Source organism: Pristis pectinata, chromosome 5, assembly GCF_009764475.1.
Source record: "Pristis pectinata isolate sPriPec2 chromosome 5, sPriPec2.1.pri, whole genome shotgun sequence".
Classification (NCBI taxonomy): Eukaryota; Metazoa; Chordata; class Chondrichthyes; order Rhinopristiformes; family Pristidae; genus Pristis; species Pristis pectinata.
The window spans coordinates 62412612-62425580 of NC_067409.1; the positions used below are offsets into that span (position 1 = coordinate 62412612).

The 12969-nt window shown below is 39.5% G+C and overlaps 1 protein-coding gene across 2 annotated transcripts in view; it reads right to left on the minus strand.

Moving 5' to 3' along the window:
- etv1 (ETS variant transcription factor 1) overlaps positions 1-6062 on the minus strand; it is a 104220-nt gene extending 98158 nt beyond the window's left edge. Inside the window, exons 1-3 of one of the 2 annotated variants that reach the window (XM_052015545.1) lie at positions 6006-6062; positions 5065-5149; positions 4293-4340 (exon numbers count right to left, since the gene is read on the minus strand). In XM_052015545.1, the coding sequence (XP_051871505.1) occupies positions 4293-4340; positions 5065-5149; positions 6006-6062 (190 nt within the window). Of the gene's footprint in view, positions 1-3744; positions 4090-4292; positions 4341-5064; positions 5150-6005 lie in introns of those variants that run through there. The other variant, XM_052015547.1, reaches the window with a different exon arrangement.
- Between the last annotated feature and the right edge of the window lie 6907 nt (positions 6063-12969).

Consider the following 12969-nt stretch of genomic DNA (forward strand, 5'->3'; position numbering starts at 1 on the left):
CATTGTAAAATGACAAAAAACAGCCTATACAAGTGAATGTGCAAAAACATTCTGTCTGATGGATCAATTTATTTTCAAATCTATTTAGTAGGCAAGGTGTAACTATAGTTCCCAGTCATTGGCTTTCCTAAAGTTTACAACAATCTGCTGGAGGAACTCAGCTGGTTGAGCAACATCTGCGGAGGGGAAAGGAACTGTCGATGTTTCGGGTCGAAACCTTGAATCAAGAATGTTGACAATTCCTTTCTCCCCACGGATGCTGCTTGAACCGCTGAGTTCCTCCAGCAATTTTTTTGTTGCTCCAGATTCCAGCATCTGCAATCTCTTGTGTCCCTAAAATTTACAAGTTTATGCAAATAGTAATTAAGTCAAATATATCTCTAAAAAGTCTATGGACCATTCTTGTTGACAACAAATAAGATAACTGATCATAACAATTACAGAATAGCAGTATGAGAAAAAATTAAACTCCACCTTTCATCAGTAAAACAATCCAGGCTCTGGAATGCGTGGTCAGACCACTAAAACAATGTCACACCCTTCAGCCTGGGGATTAGGGGTGGGGTTGCAGGGAACAATGACAGAAGTAAACTTGCACTTTTCCTGTAAAACATTGCAAAGCATTTGCACTTACATTCAAAAACAAAATGCTGAAATTCATTGGCACATGTAGTATCTTTTGTAGCTTGGGTCTTATAATGATTTTTATTATTTATGAGCAGACATTCTGCAGAACTGTTATTTCAATGCTATCTGTTAATGCAACAGCATTAGGAGAAACTAAAGAGGAAAAAATGCTGCAGTGCTGCCCTTCAAGAGCTTTTGTTAGCTTGTGCAACAGTGTTATCCTCAGAAATGATCATTGTTAGTGGTAGACTTTTCAACATCCAAACATATGGCCCAAACACCATTTGACTTTAACTACCCTTTACAGGCGATTTTTGTCATCTCTTGCCCCTCAGGCAGATGAATTCAATTTTGGGGGTGATTTTTTTGTAGGGGACAGAGGTTTTCTTTTGGTTTTCAGTGTCTGTCTATGTCAGGAATAACAATGTTCAGAACACAGCAAAGCTCTTTCTAAGCTGCTCTCAAAACATGCCTAAACCCAAACACAGAAGACTGCTTCAGTTCCAAAAGTGTGATATTTTCCTTCTGAATGAGCCACCCTGATAGAACCTTCCACATGATGAACAATTTCACAACAGTCTGTGCAACATAAGCATTTCTTCTGAGGGTATCAGTTCCACAAAAAACTCAATTCTTCTGTAACTCTTAGAGCCACTGTTAACTACAACACTAACTCTGTTTCTCTCTCCACAAATGCTGCATGACCTACTGAGCACTTCAAGCTTTTTAAGTTTTTAATTCAGATTTCCAACTTCTGCAGTATTTTAGCTTAAGACTGCCATTGTATTATTATGACTGCGATTTGTTTAGGTCCAGGAGAGGCAAGTCAATTTCTAAACTAAGCAAACTAATACCAAAACAAATCCTAAAAGTGAATCAATAAAATGAAACTTATGAGTACCCATTAAGATATTTTTGGGCAGCTGATCAAAACTGGGATTGGTGACATGGCACCAAGCTTGCTGACACTTCTAGCGAAAGTAAAACAGTGGGAATATGTGCATAATGCATAGAAGCGGAGTTCAACAAATGACGGAGGCGGAGAGGAATATCGAGTTACACAAAAAATAAACACTGAATGCAAATATACTGCTTTGATGTGAGCAAACCTTCCTCCATTCTCGCTCCGTTACCTGTCAGAAACTAAACAATGCCAATGGATACTGCCAAAACGCACGACTTAACTAAAAGCATATAGGCTGCTCAAAACAACACCAAGTGGCTCCTGTATATCTAATAAATTAAATATAACTACACGCATCTTTTTACTAAACTCAAAGCAGTATCTTTACATTACAAGCTAATAATCCGTACACAACAGAACGCAACATTTTTATTGCTATTCAAAATGCTTGCTGGATCCTGAGATACTTGAGCACACTTTGGTTACTCTCTATCTTCTTCCAGTACACCCTGTCCCCAGTCACTCTCCCCACTATGTTTATCAATTCCAACTGCAGCACAAACAATGCATTGGCAAAGCACGCTATCATTGCAGATCCGAATGGCGATAATCCAGCTGTACAGTTATTTTGCAAATGCGTTGAAGGGGTAGCTGAATAATGTCCAATACTTTTAAAAAACAGTGATCGTTTAGATCAGGTTTTCGAGACAAATCGTAACTAGCAAAAAAGTTGCCAAAGCAAACTGAGCTTTTGTCAGAGTTTTGTTATGACAACAAAAACAATTTTGTCTCAAAGACCCCTGCGCTTAATACTCTCCACACACCTTAACAACTGTTGGTAATAAGGACCATTCCTACTGCGCTTCTTGACTACTCTGCTTATATATAATAGATCAGTATCACCACAGTTCACCGATAATGCGAATAAACTAGAGCAAAAAATAACTTTATGGAAAAAAATACCGCCCCTTGTACATTAGCAACACAGTACCCACTGTTCATCAATTTCATTCAACGATCGTATCCACTTAAATTGTTTAAACCTGAATTGATGACACACTGAAATGCACTTCCCTGCTATAAACAGTTCATATTCGCATATAATTATTAATATATCTTACTAATTGACTTACAAGCATCTTGTGTTTAACGCGATCATCACAGGAAATTACTTACTACTACACAAAACAGCGAAGTAAATTTAGGAAGCCTTCCATCCAAGAGTCAATTTTCTTTTCGGTGAAATTGCCATTTTAAGTATCTCAGAGACTTTTGAACACCTGGTCATCCCACACAGCCCAATGAAAAGGCAGGAAATGTCTATTCATCCTATCCTTTTGGCGCCCAGTCATTTCAATCAGACTGTTCAAATGCTATCGAATGTCTCAAAAGGTGTGCAGAATGTTTGAGCGAGCGCTGAATAAAAATAATTAATCTTCTTTAAGGTCATCCTTGTTCTAAAGTTGCCAGGGAACAGTTATTTCCCAAATTGGTTTGTAGAGACAGCAGCCTAGACGTCCCAGTAGGGAAAAAAATATAGGACTGTAACTCAGCAAAGTGGGATCTGCAGACACTGGGTTAAGATATTTTTTCAAAGAAAATCAATTATTACACTTTGCTACCTTAACCAATTTTCCTTCTATTCACCACTGCATTTGTTCATCTTCATCTAACTATGTTTACAAGAATGGCAACGACCTGCATTCCATTTGGTGCCCAGATTCGCAGATTAGGATCAAACTTTAGCAATTCAAATGATAAAAACAGGATAATTAAGAAATGCAAACAGAACTGAGGCATGCTTATGTAAACATTTTCTGCAATATAATGAAGTATCGAAAATGCCAACTAAAAATCATAATGACATAAATAGTGAGTGGTTAAATAGAACTATATTGTGTCCAAAGTTGCTACCGATATTCCTGTGTTAACTATTTTAAAATAATGAACCTCCTTAACATTAGAAATAACCTCATACCAATTTCCAAATGATACTGAAAATTATTCATAAAGCAAACTGATACAGCTTAAAACCAACGTGAATTATTTGAAACTAATTTTGGCGCTAAATTAAGGCTAATTGATATCAATAACAACATGCTTTAAAAATACATATGCAATCTAAAGTTATAGGTCTCAACATCGTCCGAGTTTCGGAAATTTTCCTGTCTTCCAAATAAATATAACAGATCTAAAATATGCGAGCTACAAACCTAAACTTCTGTGCTGTGAGCAAGCTGGATAAAAGACACTTGCACTCAGATCCTGAAGCATCCCGTCGCGATGAATCGAGGAATATAAACACTTTTTGCCATCAGAAAACAACACCTAAAGAACATCAAAGCTCGTTTTTGGCACCATCGGAGCTCAGATGCAGTTTAGTGTCTTAATAATTCACGCTTAAAAAAATCTCCGGCAGCAATGAAGATTGATCAAGTAAAATCATCGCCAGTCAAAACTAAATGGTGCTTTCAAACTTAAGTCTAGCTGTCTGGGCGGCTGCAGATCTTCCCCCAAAAGCAGATGTGATTGTATACTGGAAGCAATTTCTCCTGGTAATCTGTGATGACACTGGGAAGATCAGCCCTGAGTTCCCCAAGGCAGACTAATCACAGTCTATAATGTATGCATGACACATGAGGTGGCTCTTTTTGAGCTCAATTAATTGGGCTTCACGTTAGGAACGCAACTTTTAGGCGTCGCAATTGTATTTCTTTTCTACATTTTTATTCTATCTCCCAGGGCTGAGACAGTTTCTTACCTTCTGCGAGCCACGTTTCCTGCAGCTGGCTCAAATCCTGGAAGAGTTCTGCAGATACAGAAAGAATGAAAAAAGTCAGATCATTGTTAAAGGTGTAATAGTGATTTTTAACACAATCTGAAATCAAGTCAGCCGAAAACACGTGAAATTGATTTATTAATAACCTTGTGCTAACATTCAATATGATGGAAGAGTATCTCCTTATAATGCTGTAAACTTGGATGAGAATCTTAAACAGAAATATTGATCAGATCTAACTCTCATACATCGGATGTTAAACAGCTCCCCGTCATCATCACCTAGAACACATCCCAGATTTAAAAGTACATTCTCATGCGGTTGTCTTTTTAGTTGAAATCAGACAGATAGTATAATGATCTAAACGCAACAACAGGAGGTAAAACGGCAACGGCACGATTTATTCAGTTAATTCTATCAGTTATGCACTATCTCCGTGGTTTAAAAAATAAGATTCCCAACCACAACAAATATGAAGTCATTGGACAGATTGTGTAAAGATCGCAAAACTCGGCATAAAATATAAAAGTGTGAAGTAGAATTACGTTTATAACCTGTGCCACAGGAGACTGAATACATAAACTGCGTATGCATTTGTTTGACAGTAAATGTGAGACGGGAATTTGTAAACATTTACCCACAAATACTAGTGGCAATGGAAACATTAATTTATATTTTGAGATATTCTAATATAAATAATGGCTTGGGACGCTATAAAGTAGGCGGAAGACATATAATTTTGAAAAAAGGTTACCTTCCGAATCTTGAGCTAAATCTGTGTCAATGAGTTTTCTTTTCCTTTCACTTGTCCTTTCACTACATTTTCCTCCATGCGGTTTCTACAGAAGACAAATTGTTTGTTAAAACGTGGAGCCACACACCTACTGCACGTAAAGTATACAACGCATCTCTCAGGGTCTCTGAGTTGAGACGAAAAAAATCTCAAAATCAGCGCAGCTAGTTTTGGCCAGTATCTGTACTTTGAGAGCTTAATGTAGAGAAAAAAAACAAGTGAAAACTTGATCCAGACCACCACGTGGATATGTTTTCTTTTTCAACTATTTGTGGCAAACCATTCCATCAATTTGTATTTAGCAGTCATGCGAATACTGTGTGGGATTTCAGAATAACTGAAGATGTTTTTAAAATATGAAAAAAAGGGCGGGATGGGTGTTTTAGTGCGGTAATGTAGAACGTTAGACAGCAAAAGTGATAAAGGAAATGCAGTTCTACATTTGCCAAGCACCGTTTAATAAGCTGTGTTTCCTTTCCTAGTATTTGCAACAGGACGGCCTGGTTTACAAATAGTGAACAGCTGTTTTTGTCCTCCTCGCTTTGTGGAAGCTCCTGCTTACTTCTTGGTGTTGCATAATTTCTCATAATGTTGACAGTTTATAGCCTGGTCGAGTTGAGGTACAACGTTGGTACTTGGGAAATGCTTCGCCCACCTCTGGTGAAAGGCAAGAAAGGTGGGGGAGAGTGGGGTGGGGAGATGGATTAAAACCAGTCTCAAACATTTCCTTATTTTAAAAGATGTTACTTTTATCCCCATTAGTGTTTTGTTGTTGTTATAAACATTAAATGATGTGCCGCTGAAGTTATGGTGATGACGTTCATAAAACTGTAATATTATTTTTTTTTAAAAATCACGTCCGTCTGTCAAGTTTTTACTAATCGACTTGTCAGTTCACTTACAGGAGTCACCATGTAAGGCACTTGCTGGTCGTAGTATCCGTCCATTCCGTAGCTCATCGCAAACTCTTAGCTGGTTTTATTCTTCAGCATTTAGATAGAGACTGTGCCTTGACGGACTCGATCAGCCTACAATGACAGACAAGATGGCCAAAGAAAAATCTTGAATGGACCGCCTGAACTTGCATAACTAATTAGCCTGCAGCGCACCATTCACAAAAAAAATCTCAGACTACCGCCCCAACCTGTTCCAGAGAGATAGCGATCGGCCTGAAAACATGGACAAACTGCACGGAATTAGCGGCGTGGGGGAGGTTGGGAAGACGACACAAATACACGCACAAAACAGATAAACTGATCCCATCCCAGCACTTCGGAATTATCTGTGAATGTGCGTTCGCATCGATATAAAGGGCTTGCAGACCCGGGCAATACACAGTAAACTGGTAATGGCGATCATCGTGGGATTCCCAAATGTTGTCCTTATATGCAGATAACGGGGCCAGATGGAGAGCGTTTTATTATCATTATTATTTCTGCAAAGCTGTATCACGCAATGCTCTAGAGGCTTGCAAAAGTTGAACAGGGTCTCACCTGAATGGGTGTAGTGCGATCGCCTATAAATATTCCCGTCAAATTTGGTAAATAGCATGAATTAGTTGATGTAAGTCCTTTCAAGACAGCCCAGACCTATGATTGTGCTCAATTCACTCGTTTTTCCTTTGCTTCTCCTCCAGGGGCCTCCAGTGTTTTCTCATGGATCTCTCTCATTGGTCGCCTGTCTATTTCATCGGCTCCAATTTCCAGCCGTCAATCACTCACTCCTCTACTTGATTAAAGATACAGGCTTTCTTTCGCAAAGACTAACCTAGTTTCTAACGCCTCTATACATGGGGGAGGGGGGAGAGGGATTTAATCAGTTTGTGCAAATCGCATTCAATTCTAGACATGACTGTCCTGGAAAGAAAAGACGGAAATATTCGTCGTTTAAATCAAGTTGCTGAGCCCTAAATTGTAGCCAACCACAGCTTCACCTCAACACAAAGTCTAGATTTAAATCAGTACGAGAGAAACATGCACTTGTTTTGTGGGTCCGAGTATACATAAAACTGACTGCATAATTCCTGCCTAACAACATCGATCCTTTATTCAAGTTATCCTTGCCGGCCTGAAAGCTTCTCCGTGATTCGCCCCTTCTGTCAAGCACCAAAGAACACTGTATTTTTTGTAAGTGACAAAAAACCGGAACTAAAACTGGAAAATATAACAACAATTGCAACATTTCTAACCTTCTCTGATCGTGTTTAATGATTGCAAGAGTCACAAAACCCCGGGCAATCATGACGCATCTTTGCAAAGCTGCAGATGTTTTATTTTAAAACATATAGGTTATTTTTCTCTGAGCAACTGCAAAGCTTGTATGGTGAAACATTGCCTTTGAAAAGAAGAACATTGGTTCGAGAAATACAAAGTGAGTTAAAAGTTCTATGGTTGAGCGTTTTTAACTTCATAAAATGCCCTCGTCTCTTTCCCACTGTTTCTTTAATATAATCTGAGCAACAGTTTTCAAGCTGTCTAATCAGGCAGGAAGAATGGTTCCCGCAGCAACGGGGGGTGGCGCTTTGTGCATGACCAGACAGATTTGCATGGCTTTGGTAAGTTAACCAATGGTGCGGGCTGCTTTTCAGCTGATTGATATGTTTATTCATAGAGCAACAGTTTCCCTCCAGGCGAAAGAGTGGGAGAACGAGAGAGAGAGAGAAAGAGAGAGAGTGAAAAGAACCCTTTTAAAGTGAGAGAAGGCGAATTTATTTCATAAGCGAGAGAAGGATAAAAAGTCAACAAAACCAGACAGCAAGAGGTTGTGGGGGAGGGAAAGTTCATTCACAAAAAAAACAGGTACAGCCAACAACTGAGACAGAAAACGTGGGGGAGGGAAAGTTCATTCACAAAAAAAGGTCAAATTCAGCGAGCCGCGAGAGACCAAGAGGAAGGAGTTCATTCAGAAAAAGAATCTGAAACTTTGATTGAGGGGGAAGAGTTCATTCACAAAAAAAGTGGTGTACAGGACAAACCAAAAGCGTGGGCCAAACAAAAGTTATCGAAAAGCTTCAGTATAAAATATCAGAAAGTAAAAGTGATAAGGGAGAAAATAAACAATTTAAAACATGCGATTAGGAGTTTTACTTTGGAATTAAACACAGAAAAACTTGAAAAGTGTGTCGACAAAATAACAAATCACTTATCCAAACATTATTGTCTACGCACTCATTTGAACACATCATATTAAGTCAATATAATCACAAGTTCTGTAGCATTATTTTAAGCGCAAACGTTTCTATTTATCTCACCCCCACCCCAACCAGACAGTAGCAGTTTCTGCCATCTAGGGTTTTTTAAAAGAATGCGCATGCGCGAGCCTGGGACAGACAGACACACACACACAAGCTGAATCTTGACTCCGGACACTTTCTCCAGAATCAGCTGCGTTTGGCCACTCCCGTTTATGCGCCGTAAACCTGGGTGTGCACATGTACGGATTGTGGGAGCCATGTTGGCAAATGGGGTGTCTGCACTGAGTCTTAAATTAGCTGGCTTCTAGCCTCAGCACCAAATAGGAGGTTGGTAGCTTTGGATTGTCATTGCATGTCAGAATCTGCTCTGCAGAGTCACAAAACCTGGTGACATCTCCAGTTGGATTCAAATTCATTTGGCATGATTTACAGTCTAATTGCACACTTCAGTATCTTGGGGCTTGAAATGTAAATCTATGTAATCATCAAACAATAGTTCAATCTGGACCAATTGCTAGCAGAAACCAAAAAAAACAGGAGAGCTTACTGTGCCTTATTTTAGATACAAGTTGTTTTCTTATCAATTGCTTACTTATATTACTTAATGTCGTTGCTGGTTCACTTCTGTTATTTTTGTCTCTGAGGTTTGGACAAAATGGATTAGTGTCAGGTAAAATGGAGGCTTGATTTGTACTTACAAGTGTGTGGTCAATGAGTTAATTATACAGGCCAACATTTCAATTTCTCTTGTGGGGAAGACTGGTGTATGTTAATGTACTGGGCAGATCCACTGCTTCACTTTGTATGCGTACAACACCCTCATCCTGCTTCTGTTATTCTGCAACTAAAACTCTTGTGAGAACGCTGGCTTCATAAATTAGATGTGGGAAAGGTGTAAAGGGAATAGTGAAGGACCAGTCTATTGGACATTGATGCATGCAGGAGAAACAGATGTCAGATGCAAAAAGAAAAGTTTATAGTTTGTGAGGGTGCAGTACCCAAGGACATTTGTGTAGATGGTGAATGGGAAAAGAACGTGACATGGAAAAGAGAGATGCTGAGTTGCAGTGTCCTTGAAGGGACTAGCCTTTACGGATGCAGATGTTTGAGCTGGATTTTGAGAGTAATTGCTGAAAATGTTAAGATAAGGTATCTTTATTAGTCACATATACATCGAAACACACAGTGAAATGCATCTTTTTGCATAGACTGTTCTGGGAAAAGCCCACAAGTGTCGCCATGTTTCCGGCGCCAACATAGCACGCCCACAACTTCCTAACCTGTACATCTTTGGAATGCGGAAGGAAACCGGAGAATGTACAAACTCCTTATAGACAGCAGTGGGAATTGAACCCTGGTCGCTGGTGCTGTAATAGCGTTACACTAACTGCTACACTACCGTGCCTGCCCCTAATGTTTAAGGTTACTTAATGCTTCAGTGCTTTTTTTCAAAGTAATGGGTATATTTATCCTCCAGTTCTCAAATCCCACATTTGAGGGATAATATAGAAATCTAAGATTTAATTAAGTGTCAATTATGACTTGCAACAAAACATTTTTTTCTTATGCATACTGATGCATCAAAGTATGTGATGAATTTAGAGAATATGCCTTTTTATAGATGTTCTTTGTGTTTCTTCTTGTTCTTCACTTTGCTTTCACACTATTTGGCATCCCTTTCCTTTGGTGCAAACCTGCCTGAGTGGTTTTCAAGGATCTGCCTGAAACCTCCTTGAAAGAATGCAACATCCCCATGGACTCTTGTGAATCCTGTTGGATTTGACTGTTTTAAGTAGCTTTTTAACATGTATAGTGTTTAATACACCTCAAGTGGCTGCACAAGGAATGGCCACTTCCTAGTTTATTGGTTCATCCATCAGGTGAATATGTGTTTTCTCATTGGATGGTTTTGCCACAGGTATCTAATAGACTTCCTGACTGGATGATTGTTAGCTCAGGAGTACCTCTTACCTCAGGTATGAAAGGTGTAGTTTTTTGTTAATCACTCTCTTTCTCCCTCTCTCTTGCCTCTATCTCTGTCTTGCTTATCATGCTCTATCTCTCTTGCTTATCTAGCCTCTATCTCTCTCATCTCTTCCCCCCCACCCCAGCTCATCTTTAGTTCCTTTTGTCTCGGCTCATCTCCTAGTAGTAAAGCTAGTGCCACGTGCTCTATGTCTGTTTCTTTGTTTTAAATAGTCCAATAAAACTTTGAAGCACCGAGTAGCTTTCAACTCATTCTTGGACTCCTGAAAACCTGCGGATTTGAAAATCACTGGATCCGACAATCCCCAACCCACAACTGTGCCAAGTAGAGAAGGAACATTTGAGATGGCATTGGGAACATACACTCAACTCCTTATGCAGGGTTTCTGTCTCTCATACTGCCCACCTGCTCTATTGAACACCTCCCATACCAGTCACAGTAGTCTGCAGTTCCTGCACTGGCGTCATCAGTCACCTCAAAATCCACAAAACTAGAATAGAAGCTAGTTATCCTAGATCCCAAGGGACTACCAAAGAAGAAGTTTTATTGCTCCTCAGATGAATACCTAATTAAGTCTTTCCTGGCTCATCTGCTCATCCCCTTCATTCCCTATTCAAGAAAATTGTTGTTTGTTCTGGTGGGGTCTTGCAGAGAAAAGGTTTGCAGGAATCATTGCAGGAAAAAATTGACCCTGGGGATTCCTTTCTCTTATCACCATCACCATTCATTTCTCACAACTCTTCCTCCAATGATTTGCCCTTCCCCTTCTGCTCAATCTATATATTGTCCTTCCTTCCCGTTTGGACTTCAAAAGTTCCCACTTTAAAAGAAATCAAATTGAATGTTCGGCTCTATCTTTCTCCCTGCATCTCATTGCAGGTGTTAGAAATGAAAATCTGTTTCACAGGTGTAGATAATTAACAGTGACCTTTTCTAATTGCCAACACAGATGGGGTAACGTATTGGCTTTTAAAGTTTCACTGCTTTTTCTTTTGGAAAATTGAATATTAGCACAAGCAAACATATGCCCTTTAACTTCTCACATGACTTCTGTCTCTCCTATCACAAACTAATGGAGGGAGGATGATGATGACAGTTTGAATAAAGCTTACATTATTGCACAAGCTAAGAGTTTTTCCCAATAATGCAGGTGATAACATTGAAGGGAACTTGAGAGTTGAGGGAGCTCTTTCATTTCTGTGAGATGTCTGTTGGGAGTAGTGGCTTCATTTGGCCATCCTTGCGAGGTAATCATGCCAGTCCCTGAACGATGGTGGACACTATCTCAGTTGGAGGAACTAGTATCACAGGTGGGTAGGACCAAGAATATTGAGTAGAAAGGACTGGAAGACAGAAAGAGACATTACACCATGCAGGGTGGAGAAATAACTAACTTTCTCAAGCTTTGTGTTTCTTGAAAATAAACTTTATAGAGCTAAATACCTCTCTGTAGAGGAATGGCTGATCATCCTGTCAGGGACTCTCAGATTTGCAGCTATCAGCATATCTAGATCATAACTATTATTGCAACTTATTGACTTTGGTACTGGCCTTTGGATCTCAACATAACAATACCTTGGATTGAAAATAGTATTGATCCATGGCAATCATTCAAATGCACAACAGCAGGAACTCCTCCCTTTATGTGGAAGGTGACCATAATTTACGTTTTCAACACCTTGTTGCAAGTCTCCCATATTTTGCAGAACACTGAGGAGAGTGACAGTCCAGGAGTAGACAGTATACAGAGAACACTCCAGCTCCTGGGATAATGCTGGGCATTTCATCACTTCATGCCCAGCTGACCAACTTCTGGCAATTTTTCCAGGTGCCTTGGGGTGGGGTGGAGTAGGGTTTGCAGCCCCCACACACAAAAAAGAATGAATGGCCTGCCAGAGTACTTCAGTCCCCTTGACCTTGAGTCCCAGTAGGACCAGCAGTGGTGTAATGTGGCAGGTACACTCTAGGAATAAGAACCGAGTTCGTACCCTGTTGATTTTTCGAAGCTACTGAAAGTAATAATCACACTTTCAGGTGATGCCATTATGTAGCAAAATCAGCAAACCTCAATGAATCGTTCAAAAATCAATGTGGAAAATTGGGTGTAAAGTATTGTAAGAAATTGGAGTGGTGTATTCTTGTTAAAATGGAGTGGAAATGAGTTGCACTGTCGGGAAGATTGGTAGAGTATGATGTTAGAATCTGGGAATATTAGGCAAAAAGTTGTGGATGAAACAGGAAGGGGGAAGATTGGAGGCACACGATTGATGCCATTACTACTCCATGCCGATGCAACAAAGAAGCAGTGTGGCCAGGGTAAAGAAGATTTTATCAATTGCAGCAGCTATGCTCTCAGGATATTTAAAGGATTCTCCATTAGTTGTATCTTTTTTTGGAGAGCAGGAAAGCAGATATCAATGGGAGTGGCTGAGTTAAAATGATGGAATAGATCTCAGACACTATGTTATTTTGTTCCTCTCATTCATAGAAAACCACAGAATAAATGGAAAATATATATTAGATTTCACAACGTGCATTTGAATTGGTGCAGGTGGTTGTTTATTACCTCATGTCAGTGGTACATATTGTTAAGAGTCATTTGCATAGAAGTAGTAAGTCACTGAACTAAACTTTGCACAAAACGTACAGAAGTATTTATTGTTTTGCAGATATGTATACAGAATAA